At 37.4% G+C, this 16,500-nt stretch overlaps 2 protein-coding genes across 2 annotated transcripts; both read right to left on the bottom strand.

Moving 5' to 3' along the window:
• Nucleotides 1–1,956: 1,956 nt before the first annotated feature.
• odad1 (outer dynein arm docking complex subunit 1) lies at nucleotides 1,957–9,445 on the bottom strand. Its single transcript, XM_028446088.1, has 15 exons — nucleotides 9,248–9,445; nucleotides 8,439–8,524; nucleotides 8,264–8,360; nucleotides 7,982–8,171; nucleotides 7,103–7,228; nucleotides 6,892–7,005; nucleotides 6,716–6,783; nucleotides 6,450–6,637; nucleotides 5,023–5,157; nucleotides 4,840–4,922; nucleotides 3,722–3,890; nucleotides 3,284–3,447; nucleotides 2,325–2,428; nucleotides 2,144–2,234; nucleotides 1,957–2,058 (listed from the first exon to the last, which is right to left on the bottom strand). The coding sequence occupies exons 2-15, from the start codon at nucleotides 8,503–8,505 to the stop codon at nucleotides 1,957–1,959; spliced, it is 1,698 nt and encodes a 565-aa protein (XP_028301889.1). The 5' UTR covers nucleotides 8,506–8,524; nucleotides 9,248–9,445.
• Nucleotides 9,446–9,943: 498 nt separating this feature from the next.
• Nucleotides 9,944–15,687, bottom strand: tas1r3 (taste receptor, type 1, member 3). The gene is made up of 8 exons (XM_028447414.1): nucleotides 15,483–15,687; nucleotides 15,104–15,404; nucleotides 13,752–14,108; nucleotides 13,255–13,671; nucleotides 12,966–13,169; nucleotides 12,753–12,873; nucleotides 11,513–11,883; nucleotides 9,944–10,617 (listed from the first exon to the last, which is right to left on the bottom strand). Exons 1-8 carry the CDS (start codon nucleotides 15,683–15,685, stop codon nucleotides 10,027–10,029), a joined length of 2,565 nt encoding a protein of 854 aa, XP_028303215.1. The 5' UTR covers nucleotides 15,686–15,687; the 3' UTR covers nucleotides 9,944–10,026.
• Between the last annotated feature and the right edge of the window lie 813 nt (nucleotides 15,688–16,500).

Raw genomic sequence — 16,500 nt, 5'->3', positions numbered from 1 at the left:
TTGACTGTGCTGGGACAAAGGTTCAGAGGTTACCTGGTTGAGATGTACTTTGATATTTAAGGGCGAATGACACATATGGTAATTTTCACAGTCTTGATAAGTACACATTTAAGAACTTCAGAGCCGTTTCTAGCTATTAGCGCACAAGGCAAATGCATAGCGCACCATGAACCACTAGGGGGCAGCCAAAGCTGATTCCTCATCTGAGGCTAATTAAATGTTCTTCTTCCTCAATATGTCGGAAAATAAATGTAAGATATAGGACTTAAATAAGTTGTGGCTAGAAAAATTGAAAAAAACTTGTTTTGTTTATTGACATTTAGATGATTGTTGTTTTTCACAAATTCTCTTTTTTTGTCTTATCTTGCTTCTGTGGGTCAAACTTGGGATGTTTGATTTTAAAGAGAGGTTGTAATGACTGTAGACCATTCAACTGATAATGTGTAACAGATTGTAGCAGTTTGTGGGTTAGGAATCATTCCATGTAGTTTGCAAACTGGCAGCCTCCGAACAGCATCTTGCACAGGGACCCACAATACTAGGAAAGGCAGTGAAGAACTCCATAAACCACCTAAAACTATTTAACAACCACACAAATTCAAAATGTCCAGTCTAAACAACTTATGTTAACTGTAGAATTATTTATTCTATTTGAAAAATGTTCTATATGTATTTAGATATTTATTCTTTATTCATCTTCTTTTCTATTTCTCCCTTTATTCTGATCAGAGTGACTTATATAAAGGGACAGTATTACGAAAAAATCACTTCACAATGGTTTTGCTACAGTGATATACTATCTTTTAGCCTCATTCGGAGGGCCAAAGTTGAAAAAGTTATGTTTCCTCCCTCCCTTGTTATTCCACATTTTATAAAAAGTCTGCTCAAAACGGGCGAGTTGGATTTTCCTCGCCAGGTGACATCACTTAGCGAAAACTCCTCCTCCTAACAATCCTGGCTCCTCCTACCCTATAAGAATGTGAGCTCATCCCTTTCAAACTCACTTCAAATAAAGTGAGTTTTGGCAAAACCGTCATTTTTATGATGAGGTTTTGGGGGGGTTTCGGCAGCTGCTGAATTTAATTAATGAAGTACCTTGTAATCAAACTTACTTACTTTTAGAATCAAATAATCAGTAAAGTATCTAATTAGCTTTCTCAAAAGAAAAATTAGTAATTCAATTAATTTTAAAGGTAACTATGGCAACACTGTTTATTACATAACACGTCATTCTCTAAAAAGAGGATTATTGACACAATAATCGCATTTGTGTAAAAATAAAGGTTTAATAGGGTGAGGTTTAAGCAATTTCTCCCTGGGATAGATAATGGAATTCTGATTTTGATTCTGATTAATTAAATTTAACTCTTCTGTCTCCTGCTGTTCACATTTGAACATCATCAAACCAAGAATGCTCAAAGACTCACGATTACTAGTAATTATGAATTACTATACATATATATCTATATATAAGGTAGTTTTTCCAGCCACAGAGGGAACCTCTGGACATTAAAAACCTGATTATCAGTACAACACTAGAACTTGAATTTGAAAACATCCCAATAACTTATTAGATAGTTGATATTCAAAATAAAGAATGTAAAAAGCCCACATTTGTATGAGTTGCTTTTGTCTTGTATTAATATGTCTGATACAGTGGAAGCTAATGTTACTGTGGAGACAAATGTCCTACTGTCAACAGTGTGGTTGGAGAATAGCTTCTTAAAAGTGGAGTCAACTTTCTGGTGAAGTCAACAAAGGAATTCACCAACACATCTCTAAGAATAAACATCACTGACTCAGAGATCACTTAAACTGATTTATTAAGAACAAATCCAAATTCCAGCTTCCCAATTGCAGTTGCTAAATGTTTTGCTGCCCCCATTCTTTGTATGTGGGTATAGCAGCTGATAGCTTACAGTTGAAGAAGTAGTTCATTAACCTACATAATGAGGATCACACTTGATTGTCTTCATCCTCTGAGTTCTGTGTGCTGTCGGCCGGCTGGCTGGTCTGTAATGGTTTGGTCTGCGGAACAAAATTCTCCTTCTGTTGAACCTAAAGAAGAGGGTGTATTAAAATCATTCAAAGCCTTGGAAAGCCAGTACAATAGGTTAAAGCTGTTATTTTGTTTCATACAAACCCCTCTCATTATTATTTTGCGAAGTTCTCCCTGTGAGAGTGGCCGCTGTTCTTCATCAAAAACAAAAGATTCCTCTGCAGCCGTTTCCACTCTGTGGAGTTAAAAATAAATAAATATATAAATAAATGAAAACAATGCAGCCACCAGCATCATCTAAACAATGGCATTATTTCATAGAAACCTTTTTAGTCCAGGTTGAAAACCATCATTTGGTTGAGGGATGTCCAGATTCTGACCCAGAAGAGATTTGGCTAGATCTTTTGGATTGTAGTCCTTTTCAGCATCCTGATAACAAGTGACAACAACACCGTCATACGAATGAACTAATCAAGTACAATAACATAATGCAGCAGGATTTAAATAAGTATTGAACACGTCAGCTTTGATCATGTTTCTTATTGAGGCAATTGATGTGATATTTTTACATGCAACAACAATAACAACAACAAAAGATACTAACACATTATAGAATCAGAAACATATATGCTGATAAACTGAAATAAATATAGATTGGATTCTTCCAAGCATTATCGATAGCTTCTGGTTCCGCCTACAACCTGTCAAACATTGTAGTTTTTTGTTTATATAATTCAAATTTCTGCCCATTCTTTCTGGATATAAAAAAGTTATATCCCTGTATTTCATTGACTGTTTTTCTTTTGTGAATGTATATATACAGAAAAACATTACTTGAGGTCACAATGAATCGGAAAAATGATCGGTTTCTCGAAATATGTGTTTCATCTTACCTAGAGCGGGATATAATCTGTGCATGAAGTTATTGTCAGTAATACATGTCTTTGCCCAACTTTACTTAATAGATGTATTTGTTTGAATTTCTTTATTAGTAAATAACTTGTATTGACACAATCAAGATAATCAAGTCACATTTTTTTGGGATTGATGACTATGACTCATTTAATAAAAATGAAACTCTAATTTTGTGACATGAGACGAAATGTGAGTGTGAGTGTCTCTATGTGGCCCTGTGACAGACTGGCGTCCTGTACAGGGTGTACCCCATGTTATGCTCCATATGAACTGGAGATAGGCACTAGCAGACCCTGTTCAACCTGTGCAGCATTAATAAGGCATAGAGGTGTAGAAAATGGTTGAATGGAAGTTTGGTTGGAAAAATACTTTAGATTTGAGGAAAGCTTGGATGGTGAGCAGCTCGTTGATCTTCTGTTCTACGAGGCTGAGGTAGGACATGATGTTGTTGTCAGTGATTCCCGTTGAGGAGATTAGTGTGTCTCCAATCACTGAGCGATCACACTCCAATTTAGAGACGGTGTTGTTCACTCCTAAGAGAGAGAAAAAAAGCAATCAAGAATCAGAATCTCCCATAACATTATGAATTTCTTTCCAGAATAAAGCCTTATCTATTTAATTTCAACACTGTCGATGAATGTGGAGTGGTTCATTCTGAAATAAATGACGTAATCTATGAAAATCCACTTTTGGAAAAAGCACACACATCTGCAGAGTAGATCTTAGTGGACTGGATTCAAACTAACAAAACAGAGGATAGTAATAGCAAACAATAACTAATGATTGGAAAATAAAATTTGCATCAACCTGTTTTGACCTCATCCAGAATTTTGCCTCGGATGATGGCTTGATTTTCATAATCCTTTGTCTGAGACTCCGTCTCCTTTCTCTGTTCATCAATGTTTCTCAGCATTATGCGTTGGTCTTGCTCTCGATCCAAACCTTTGTTTCGAAGCTCCTCAATCTCCTTTTGGGCCTGCAGAGTCAAAGACAAACATTGATTATCACTTATTTGTGCATTTCTTTTCTCATTCACATCACTTGTGTTTTCTGACAATTTATTTTCTCCATGTGCCCAGAAAAGTGTCATCTCCATCCTCTAACCATTTCTGTATTCTGTATAGCAACTTTGAGTCCCCCAAAAAGGGCTATATAAATGTATGTATGTATTATTATTATTATTATTATTATTATTATTATGAATGCTTTCAAGTTGAAAGTGTCTATTTGTACGGTACTACGTTTACCAAAGTACACGTAGGTAGCGTCTTAGGGTTAGGGTTATGATTAGGGTTAGGATTAGGTTATAACCTAAATATACCTACTGTATATTGCAACAATTTTTAGGGTTAGGGTTAGGGTTAAGGTTAGGTTTTTGGTTATCTTTCTTGATTCATCCCCCGAAAGCGATCCTTCAACCACTCCAGTCAACACCAGGTACCATGCTTCAAGATCAGTCAGGGCCTTGATGTGATAAAGATGTGCAAGTCTCTCCTCTTTCCTTTTTCTCCCACCTTTTTTGCATCCTCCGTTTCCCCTTCTTTTCCACTCCTACCTTTCTCGTTCCAACTCCCGTATATTTCGCCACATAAAACCGAATAGGAGTGACAAGGGCTGGGTCTGTGATTTAGGGTTAGGTTATCTTTCCTGATTCATAGTGTTAGGGTTAGGGTCAGGGTTAAGTTCTCTTTCTTGAGGGTTGGGGTTAGGTTTACGGTTAGGTTTAGTCTTAGTCATGTGACCTAAACTGGCCAATGAGGGGCACTGCGTATGGATAGAATGTCAGTATATTGATACAGCAACTGCCACTGCCTTTAAAGTTAGACTCGTCTGTTGCTAAGATCTAATTGTATCCTATGAACTGTGAAAGACTTACTGTAAATAAAGTAAATGAGGATAAGATTAAAAGAAAAACACCCACTTACCTGACTAATTTGATCCCTAAGGGCCTCTGCTTCATTGTTTTGCTCATTAACAAAATTGAAGAGTGCAAAGTTTCGGTCTTCGACTACAGAGTGAGAAACACAAAGCATAAAGAGTCATGCAGCTCATGGGTGGAATTAAAACAACTAAAGCTCTGTCTTTGTTTTATGCAGTTTGAGTTTTACCCTGGATAAACCTGGAGACCAACAGATCCAGATTGTCCTCCCCTGTTACAGTTTGAATCCTCTCAAAGACTTCCTCCAGAGCATCCAGAGACTCTTCGCCAGAGTCCATCCTTCTCTGCTCCCTCAGCTCGGACACTGTGACTCACAAAAGCCAACAATCACTCTACTGTTTGGAACTCAATCAACGTGAAGTCTAATATTTAATATATTTATACATTAACCATTTTGTCCCACTTAAATTAACAAACAGCTCATAGCATAATACTGTAATAAGGTCATTGACATGACACCTCAATATTCTGTCCAACTGTATTTCTTTTAGTTAATAACAGGTTTAAATGCATAAAAAGTTAACTTAGTATATTTGCACTCACTTTTATTATTATAATTTTTTTTAAATATTACTGACTAAATTACTTTTGTAATTCTTGCTGCTTGACATTTGAGCAACTGTTTTTCTTATTTATTTACATTGTATTCCAGTTTTTTCAGTGGCTTTACAGTCCTTTTTTCAGCCAGGCTCTACTTTGAATGACCAAGAGTTTTCACAGATATACCCACTGTGATGATTAGTGCTACATTCATCATCATCGTCATCAATTTTCCCCTTCCACTGGTTCAGCGGGTTGGGTGCCAAGAATTAGCTCCACCAGAGCCAGGAACCTTGACTTATCTTGCATTTCCCATTGGAGTTGAATAAAAGAAAGGCCTGTAAATTTATCGTAGTTTTTCCATATGTCACGGGTATACGGTTTATTATTAGAGCGGAACAGAATTTGTTTTTGCAGTGCTGAGTTAGGAAGTATAGTTACAGTATATGAGCAATGTACTTAAGGTGTTGGACAGACAAGACAGAAGCTACGGATCGGTGTAGAGTGGGTGAGGCGGAGTATGTCTACATTGATATATTTGAAGCGCTAGTCTACTTTGTCTTCTTCTAACGATGGTGTTTTATCTTTTTGTCTTGGTGGTGCATTGACACGTCCAAACCCATTTTGGACAAGTTTTGTAAGAAAATGAATCCATGTGGAGTCCAATTTTGCCAGCTGTAAGGTGTTAAGATGACAGGATTGGGTACTGTACGTATGACAGCTGCGTACACACACCGTTAGAAACTTTATTAGACGATCCGTGAGCACGGTTTTTATCTTATTCCATTTCTTATGAGCTGAAGCAATACACTGGACAAGGTATATAACAACAATGGACCTCAGATCTTTTTCCTCTTGTGTAACATTGAAACACATTTTCTTCGTTTTTGCTACGCAAATTGTTAGCCCAAACCAAGTAAACTCTTCATCAAATACCCTCAGCATGTTTCCTCGTTCAGTCGTGCTCTTACAAAACACGACAATGTTTTGTAAGAGCACGACTAAACAAACTGAATGTCGCCTTCCCACACTGATGGCTCCGAGAAGGTGTCTTACATTGACTGGGTCCTTCTTCCTGGGTGTTGTCTTGCCCACTTCTCTCACTGCACTTGGTGGTCATGAATTCTTTCAGGTTATGTTCGTGTGCAATGATGCGCTCGAGCTCCTTCATCTCAGCATTGTACTGTGCAAGATCCTTCACCGCCTTCTCCCTCATCATGGTCATCTTTGACTGAGCTTCCACTCTTATGAGGTTAGAAATGTGAAGTGAACGCCACAACATTTGATTTGTTTCATCCTGTATAGTGAGCTCTTTTATTCACCTTGCATCATACGCAGCAGTCGAAAGGTTGATCATTTCCCCAATTTTTTTCCGATGCTCCTGCAGTTCCTGCAACATAATTTTGATTCAAATAAATGCAAAAAGGAGTAACAAACTTAATAGGCCACACTGTAAGGCTACATTTGTTGGTATTTAAAGGATGATATGACTCATGACCTTATTAAGCTTGTTGTGAAGCTGTTGAAAGCGAAGACGCTCATGATGTAAAGTCTGCAGTTCTTCTCTGACGTGACTGTTTTTGGCTAACTGCTCATTGAAGCGAGTCAAGCTCTGAACACAAAACACATGCAAACAATATAATAAAGTTCAAATAAAGTACAAGTGTATCAGGTTATTTCTAACAGCTCTTCGTTTGAGTCTAACTTACTCTGTCAAGTTTGTACTCCAGAGTTTGCACAGCCTTCTGAGTCTGGCGATCATCAGACTTTGGGGAATCAGAATCTCTACTCCCTGTTTTTTTCTGTTCTGCTACCATCATCTCCATACATGTGATCTGCACACGGGGACATGAACACAACCCGTAATTTTTCATACAAACATATGCAAATACCAAGGATTACAAGTACTCACGTTACTGTAATTGAGTTGCTTTTATGAGTACTTGTACTTTTTTGAGTATATTTCTAAATCAGTAACTTTACTTGAACTTAAGTACGTTTTAAAAGAAGTAAAGTAATTTGTTACAGTTCTACAGCCAACTGTTACTGAGTAAATTATAATGACCAGACAACAATCAAATGCATCACATCATAGCTGGCCAATCAGATTAAATGTAAGGCACCACACAAAAACAGCATTGAATGGAGGTTATTTTCTCAGTTTTTGGGATTCATAAATATAGCTATACTTAGGGCTTGAGTATTTATTATTTTTTTTAAATACATCTTGACAAACCTTTTATTTTATACGGAGGCCTTTGTGGAAAATGAATTACGTTCCAATTGCGCAAGATTCGGTTTCTTCCTTTTTAAGTTTATCCATGAGATGTTTACTGTATGCAAGGGAACCGTGGCAAGACTTATTATCAAAAATAAACATGGTGGGTGAAAGTAACTAGTAACTCTTACTTGAGAAACCTACTTTTTACTTGTACTTGAGTATTTTACGAATGACTTACTTGTAATTGTACTTGAGTACAATTTCAATCAAGTAACAGTACTTTTACTTGAGTAGAATATATCAGTACTCTTTACACCTCTGGCAAATACATAGACAAATGAAAATGTGTGATCGGGTAAAATGGAACCTGTTTCTGCATTTCCTTGTGACACTGTCTTTCTTTCTCCAAGTCCTCTTCCAGATCATCCTTTTGCTTGAGCAGAAGCTGAAGTCTCTGGGTGTCCTCACTGTCCTGCTGCAGCCGTGTTGAACTCTTGCATACATTGAGGTTTCGATTCAGCTCCTCCTGCTCCTTCAGCAGCTTCTCTATCTCCTGCCTTCATTCACAAAATGCAAATGAGCATTAAAAGTCGACATAAATCACACAAATTGATTTCAGATCAACAATGAAGGTGAAATGCTTAATCACTGTTGTTTGCGGATCTGCTCCCGAGCCTGGAGGTTGTAGGCCTGCCGGTCTCCCTCCATGATCCTGAACTGTCTCTGAAGTCTGGCTATCTCTGATTCTGCACCAAAACATTGACACTATGTTACAACAATCTATAATTGTGAAAGCAGCAACTACTGAGAGAAAAAAACAATACCTGTCCCATCTATATCCATCTCGCTGTTGTCTGATCGCCCACTTGAGGTCAATCTTCCTTGAGGCATGATCACAATATAGCAGGAACTGAATAAAGTAAAACTGTGATGTAAAAATATTGAACTTGAAACAATAGAAAAATTGTACTAATGTCCTGCAGGTAAGGGATTAAAGGAAAGCATGACCATAAGACACAGCTTTTTTTTTTTTTTTTTTTTAAATTCCACGTCTATGCACTGAGAAAAATAAAAGTTGACTTTATTGAAAAAAAAACAAAAAAAAAACAAATTTGTTGTCTTAAAAAATAGATTTGATTAACTTAAAAGTTATGTTTACTAAGATAAATTAAATTTAATTAACTTATGCATTAATCAAATCTAATTGATAAGTAAACATAAATTAGTTTTTTTTTTTTTTAAGGAAAAGAGTTTTCAAATTTTTTAAAGTAAAATCAACGTTTTAATCTTCACATTGTGGATGCAACTTCCTGATAAACAGATAAATAAATACATGCTAGTATTCTAGTTTGTTGGACAGACAGACAGACTCACAAATACACACTTTTATTTCAAATTTCAAACAGATCATAATGAACTAATATTCATTATTACAACACCCCTCAAAAAGAAAAAAAACTTAAATCAACCAGTAGCTAGTTTTATTGATTAGTCATTTCCAAACTGCTAGTTGTAAGCTGTGTCTACAAACATGAAGCCTGCTACACTGGCTACACAACAGTACACTAGCAAACAATAAAGGTAGATGATCATTGATTAGTCATTATAATTTTTATAGAAGAGTTTATCTCACCAGCTGTTCAGAAAATATTGAATTCAGCGCAGTCAAAGCAACACGATAGCAGACTGGAGTTGGTTGCTAGGACTCTAGGAAGTTGTTAGCAACTGTTGCTAAGGGCTTCAAACAAAGAAAACCCTACGTTTTGTCTTACAGGCATTGTGGCAATTGTGTTCATAAACATTCCATGGATTTTGTAACCAAGTATGTACAATGTAAATAGTGTAACATTTGAAAATATTTAATCTCATCTCAGCTTTTTGTTTTTTTTCTGTGTAACTCACCTGCATATTTTCCTCTTATTTACCAGACTGGACCTCATTTTCTTTATACATTTCGGTTTTTGTTGATATTATATCTTACTGTCATTGCAACAAATTAATCAGCTGCACCATTAATCACCATTCACACCTACAGTATACTGAAAATGAAGAGACTCACTAAAATTGTTTATTTATTTTTTAAATACATTTTGATTACAGCACACTTTTATTCTTTAAACGTTATTGTAAATGAACAAGTTCAAACCATGTAACCCACTCAAATGTGTTATTCTAATTGACAACTTTTATTAAAAAGAAACTTTTACAAAATCATTCATTTATTTTAGCCTATGATTGGGAAATGAATCTATTGGTAATCTAATGTCTTCTACATAACAAAAGATAAATTAATGACAATCAAGACAAACCCTTAGAACCTTGGTTATAAAATGTATATTTGGAATGTCAATGTAGGTTATTTCTTAATGTATTGATTCTATTATAATATTAATGTTTCTAAGCTACTTTTGCTTATTGTCCTGACTGTGGATCAGGCTGTGGTTGTTCCTCAGCTGGTCTTGGTGGAACACCTTCCAAGAAGGTACAGAAGTGCTCACGTTTGTTATTTTCAGATCTTCTCAACAGAAAGTAGCACTTTGGGAAGTAATAGGCAGCCATGAGTCCAACGATGCCTGCCATGGTAAAGTATACATGGACAATGGATTTTTGTTTGTTTTCTGTGCCTATGTATACTGGAATAAAGCTCACCCAGATCACACAGTAGATCAGGGTGGAGAAAGTGATGTCACGGGCAAGGTTGTACTGATGAATGGGTTTTACAGCCATGAAGGTACTCATGAATGATAGGAGGGCCATTGCAGCATTGAAGCCTTGCATCAGAGCAAACCCATGCAAAGGATTCACGGGGCATGCCAGGAACCTCTGAACAAAGTCTATTTTCATTGCGGCCTTAAAGTCTGACAGAGTAGGAGCTTCTTGGACAAACCAGCCAGAGAGACCACCCTGTATAGCACAGGACACCAGCACAAACACCAGGCTGGCTGGGCCTCTTAAATGTAGGTGACGAGCAGTTGTTTCTGGGAATTCTGTCACTAAGAAAATCTGGTGGGAAAGAAAACAAAACACAGTTTAATTAAAATGGGTGATTTTTATATTGCAAACAGAAAGCACGATATAATGTTATGCGGCAAATACTTATTTTACTCACATTCATTTACTGCTTGAATGAAAAAAAGAATGTATCATTGTACTTTTTATTTATTCATTTATCTATGCTTTTGTTCATATTTATGGTATTATAGATTTTTTAACCTCATTTAAATAACAGGTGGCACTTTACTTGAAGTTTTATGCATAAAGGCTGACATTAAGCTGTCATTATTATGACATGACACCTGTCATTAGCATGAATAGAGTGTCATGAAGGCTGTCATTAAGTGTTGTTTGTTACCCTAACCCTAACCCTTTGTTACCCTAGCCTTTACCCTAACCCCACTGAATCCCTCAACCAAACCCAAAAACTGCCAACATAGCTCCAAAGGTGTCATAATTTAGCCAACAACACTTAATAACAGCCTTCATGAAAACCATATTCATGCTAATGACAGATAATGACAGCATAATGTCAGTCTTATGTATAAAACTTCAAGTAAAGTGTTACCAAATAACATTAAATAGTTAAAAGGTAGCATAAAGGAAAACGCAAAAATTAATACAAATTATGAGTTACTAAATGTTTTTGCAACCACAAATAAACAGCATTTTTAAAAATGTTTAACGTTGAGAATTTAAATTAAAAAAGAAATACAAACCTTTTGCTGTTACACCTAATTTTTGAGAATCCCACAATGACGTTGAATTTACAAATTACTATGAAAAAATACTGAATAAAACAGAACGTATTGTATTTCTAGAGCATATGTAACCCAACACAAGTTTTCTTCTATTGTTAACAGCTACTAGTACCACTGTAGCACTAGCATGTATCGCTACTCACCTGAAGAGAGATAGCCAAAATGATAGAGAAGGCGGCTGTCTGAAAAATGGTTATGAGGGGTAACTGAAGACGACAAACTGTGTCCCCTGGCTCCCCGAGGAAGAGCAACAGACTGAAACAAGACCCAACCAGGCCCAGGAGAGCCACAAAGCTCATGACACCCCCTGAGGCCATCACCAGTGGGGTTCCTCTGTGCTTCAGAAACAACCCACCCACTGAAACATGGGTCAGCACAACCAGCAGTGCCACAATCATCATTATTAGAGCCATAGGTGAGTCCCAAGCTAAAAAGTCAAAGATGGGGTCGGTGCAGTTTGTGCTTTTAGGCAGAGACCACTGGCGGTCTGGACAGGGAGTGCACTGGACGTCCTCTAGAGTACACAGAACAGAACACAATGGACGTCAGGTAGGATGCACGAAAAAAAACACGTTACATCAGAGAATTGGTAGAAATACTGGAAGACTGTATTCAAAGTGCTGTGTGGGTAGATGCAATGCTTGATAACTTCTCCATGACAACTCAATTTAAGTGTGATCAATCACCTTTAGAAATGTATAGATATTGACAAATTACAGCTTGCAATTAGCTAGTTTTAGGGATTTGGTTTATCACAAAAAGCCTAACGCAACCTTTGATGTAGAGAACTTTATGTCTCCCTAATGAGAGTTCTTTGCCCTCAAGCTAACATCCAGTCAAAGGAAAACCTTCACCAGTGTCAGGGTTTGTTTCAGTGAAAATTAACATTTAAAGATTGTCAGTTTAGCACTAAAACTTTATCTCTACTAAGTACTAACTACATCTGTCACATGTACTGGTATTTATCTTTGTGAGTTTAAATCCTGGAAAGTAAATTAGATTTTAGATGGAGCTCATTGGTAACTTGAGTTAATTATGGTACCTCACATGGTCCATTCGGGCTACCTGGTACTCGGGGCCACCGTTTTGGTGACCCCTGACCTACAGCTTACTGGACAAGTATAGGCTTAACCAGTGTTAAACAACAAAATTAGTTCATGAATGTGTAATTTTGTTGCACCCTGTGTGTATTAATAGGTACCATGTAAAAGCTAAGGAAATGAACCAATTTTCTTGCTTTCATGTCTTTAACTTAACCAAGTACAATATAATGTTTCCAATATGTGACATTATTAATGTAATATATGTTAGACAAAGGGAGAAATTGTAGGGCTATTCCTATGACAGAAAGTGATATTTAAGAGGTGAGTATAAACCCAATACCGTGTTTGGCCTGGTAAGTTCCTGGCCTGCAGTCGAGACAGTCAAAACAGCAGGAGTGGAAACCTTTGACTCTGCGGACCTGTCCAGGTTTACATTCGGCTGAACACATCGACAGAGGAACCTGCACAGCAAAAACACAGCAACATAAGCACAAACCGGATGGTGATTGTTAATCTAGTCATTATTTATCTTTAATTGACAGTTGACTGTTACCTGAGATCCATCAGTGTGCCATTCAAAGTCTTCCTTGTTGAGAGACAGCTTATGTAAATAGAAGCTCCCAACAAGTCTGAAGGATAATGTAGGTTCCCACACCCACTCAACTACATTGTATCCAATGTTTGGGTTGCCATTCTCGTCAAAATTTATCAGCGTACCATTGATATTAACAGACACATTTCTTAGAGCCTCCAACAACTGCAAAAGAAGGTTTATATTAATGTTTGTGCTGTTCAGCGTAACCCATCAAGCTCTAACTTGACAGAAGGAAATTAGTGGTCACCTTCCAGGGGTAGACTTTGGTTTGGTTTCCCCACAAACACATAGTTGAGTTGCACCTCAGCAAGTTATGCAATGCGTGGGCAGCACTGTAGATGGCAGCATAGACACTGAAAGCAGATTTCTGAACAGCAGGACTTTCCACTAAGCTCATATTAGCAGGTGACAAGTTCCAGCACTGTGAGCAAGGATTGTCTGGATTTCCGGGCTTCAGTGTTGGTGGGGACATGTTGGCCTGTTCCTCACTCAGTTTGTTGAGGAGTGTTTCAGCATAGGCTGAAAACAAACTCGGGGGGTCTGTCTTGTCAGTAAAACCTAAGATAGTTCCAATTGATTCAATGTTGGGAAGAGAAACTACACGATTGCTGATGGACCAGCTGGTGCTACCGACCCATACCGCTGTAAAATTCCTTCTGATCACCTGAAAAAGGATTGATTGCCAGGTAGTTAATCAACACTCCAAGATGTTTTTTTTTTTGCTTTGTTTTAAAACTCACTAACCTCTTTGAAAAAGATCCAAGCTGGTTCTGGAAGAGAAAACACTATCACCACCCCCACTTTGGCAGCAATGATGTGTTGAACTATTGTTTGGACTGCTGGCTCAGCATCACTGTACACTGGTATCAGGCCCTGGTAGGCCACACAGACAGACATCTTCTCTGCTATTTTAGTGAACTGCTGTATTCCCTGTTGACCGTACTCTTCCTCACTGCCCACCACTGCCACCCAGTTCCAGCTAAACTCCTGCATGAGGCGACCCATGGCATCCACCTGCCACTTGTCACTGGGCACTGTGCGAAAAAATGACGGGTACAGATGGTTGTCACTGAACTTGTCGCTAGTAGCACCGTAACTGATCTGAAAGAGAGAAGTCACACTTAAATGTAACAATGCTTGTGATGCATGTTTATTACGTTTATTGACCAGTCAATCATAGAGCTAAAGTCGTGTGTCAGGAACCAAAGGTGGGTTACAATTCAGTTTTAGGTGGTTTGTTGTCAACTACCTAAGCAAAGACAGCTAGCTAAATATTCAATAGGAAGTAGCATTATAAAAACTTCAATTTTCTGTACATAAATTCTGAATTGGGATGAACCACACTGGGTCCCAAGGCCAGATTTGTTGGAAGCTATGGTTTTAGATCAAAATACTGATCGCAAGGATCAGCTTGATTTATACTTTGTGGACTAGATCACCCCCATTGCAGAAAAAAAAGAAAAGAAAAAATAGTTATTATTATCATTGTTATTACTTAAATTAATGCTCAAATTTATGGTCAGTCATGCTGAGGCTAAGTTGGAAAATTCAACCCGGGTTTTTCATACACAGTTCTGGTTCTCTGATTTCCTCCCACAATCTAAAAGCATGTTGGATTAATTAGAGCTGAAATATTTAAGATCATTTTATATATAATCAACAAATTCATGTAAAAATAAATTTAACAATAAAGATAATATAATAATAATAACAAAAACAGTACAACTGCTGCTAATACTACTAAATATAATAATTATTATAGTTCTTTTCTTGTCTCCTGCCTTGTCTTGTGAGCACCACTAGACCCAGTTTAAGAGGGCACAGAAGAATGTGGAGATATCAAAATATAGAGAATATACAGTAAGTAGTTTATGAATAATAATAGTAATGCGAAAACATTTCTTACAGCCAAAAATCTAAATTAACATTAACAGTAAAAATGTTAGTGTAGTGCATTTGCCTTTTTATCTTGGAGGAACATAGACTCTTTTTTATTTTGTTAAAAAGAAAAGATGAAGATACAGTAGATCTTTATGCTGATAGATTAGTGTTCAGTGTGAGACTGAAGATGTTTTCGAATAAGTTTGTCATCAAACCTGTGGCATCAGAAAGAATCCCATCAGCTTTCCGATGACTGACACCATCTCAGAGGTATAAGGACCAATCATGGCCGATACGCTGGTCTCATAGTCGGTGTAGTTGCACTCCACAGATAGGACTTTGTTTGATTTCTCAGTGAGAAAAGACAGAGTGGGCTTCACAATGACTGCAGATTGTTTGCACGTGTCATAAATTTCATAACCCAGCTTAATGCCCGGGAGTGGAAATTGTTTTGCGTTGATCTCGTCCACAGCATATTTCATTACCAGAGCAAGGCCCAATCCAAAATCATCTAATCTGTTGGACCCCAGGAAGGAAAGGAGAAAAAGGCTCATTTCACACAATTAAAATACTAGAATCCCAGTTAACCATTACCTTTCACAGCTGATGTTGTCGGGATCTGTCCTCTCGCTCAAGTTACTGGTGAGTTGATTTATCGGAAAAAGTCCCCCCAGCATGACATCCCCAGACAAATAGAAAAGGCTTGTGGATATGTTCTGGAACCACTCGGGTAAGTCAAGGGTGCAGCATGGACTAAACATGCTACACATGACAAGGACCACAACGCCTGGAGACATGATGCTGGTACGATGGATACTGGAGATCAGGCAGTTGGAGCTATGCATATATGTGTCATGAAATATTGTTGTATGCAAATTCACAACAAAGGCCCAGACACACACACACACACACACACACACACACACACACACACACACACACACACACACACACACACCCAACCACCTGAAGGTGTCACAGCAAAGTGAGAGCAAAGCATGTCCTCAAATCTGTGACATGACTCAGGTTGCTCATTTTTTTTGACTTTATCTTAGTTTTGAGGGCATTGCAGAAGTTGATGAGGTTGACATACAGTATACAGACCCTTTCCCTTTCTGCAAAAACTGAAAAGTAAATGATGATTTCTTTACAGTTTTCTAATTTTTTGAATTCCTATTTTTGTGGGTTTTATGAACTGGAAGCCCAAATTATGTAAAAAAAAATAAACAAATAAATACTTGAAATCATTTAAATTGTGGGCCTTGACTCTATAATCTATGAAAGTTTAACTTTTTGAATTGAATTATGGAAATTAAACAACTTTTCCATGATATTCTAATTTTTTGGAAAGGGTCTGTACATTTTTCTGGAATAGGGAAAGGGGACCCATATTTCATAGTGAATATGCGTGTGTGTGTGTGCGTGTGTGTAGTGCAGGTGGCCCACATACTTCCAGAGCATTTTCATGACATTTGCTTGCGGTTTGAGCTTATATTTTACAGTGTACTTACGTCCTAAGCCTGAGTGAAGACTCATTTTCAATTTTTTCAAACATCACGACCCCCTTTTGCTGTTCCAATACTGTGAATATTAGGATTTCAATTGTTTTTTG

This window comes from Gouania willdenowi, chromosome 5 (assembly GCF_900634775.1).
Source record: "Gouania willdenowi chromosome 5, fGouWil2.1, whole genome shotgun sequence".
Lineage (NCBI taxonomy): Eukaryota > Metazoa > Chordata > Actinopteri > Blenniiformes > Gobiesocidae > Gouania > Gouania willdenowi.
Note: the sequence above shows the minus strand (reverse complement) of the source record. Positions and strands in the feature narration are given on the sequence as shown.

What these genes read in the sequence shown, in the direction of transcription:
- odad1 (XM_028446088.1), bottom strand. Translation starts at nt 8,505, where the DNA reads ATGCCTCAAGGAAGATTGACCTCAAGTGGGCGATCAGACAACAGCGAG. An exon ending in TTCACAACAAGCTTAATAAG is followed by an intron (nt 6,784 to 6,891) that starts GTCATGAGTCAT and finishes ATTATGTTGCAG; the next exon opens with GAACTGCAGGAGCATCGGAA. An exon ending in TCTGGATGAGGTCAAAACAG is followed by an intron (nt 3,448 to 3,721) that starts GTTGATGCAAAT and finishes TCTCTCTCTTAG; the next exon opens with GAGTGAACAACACCGTCTCT.
- tas1r3 (XM_028447414.1), bottom strand. Translation starts at nt 15,685, where the DNA reads ATGTCTCCAGGCGTTGTGGTCCTTGTCATGTGTAGCATGTTTAGTCCA. An exon ending in GGCACACTGATGGATCTCAG is followed by an intron (nt 12,874 to 12,965) that starts GTAACAGTCAAC and finishes TTTGCTGTGCAG; the next exon opens with GTTCCTCTGTCGATGTGTTC. An exon ending in AACTTACCAGGCCAAACACG is followed by an intron (nt 11,884 to 12,752) that starts GTATTGGGTTTA and finishes TGTGTACTCTAG; the next exon opens with AGGACGTCCAGTGCACTCCC.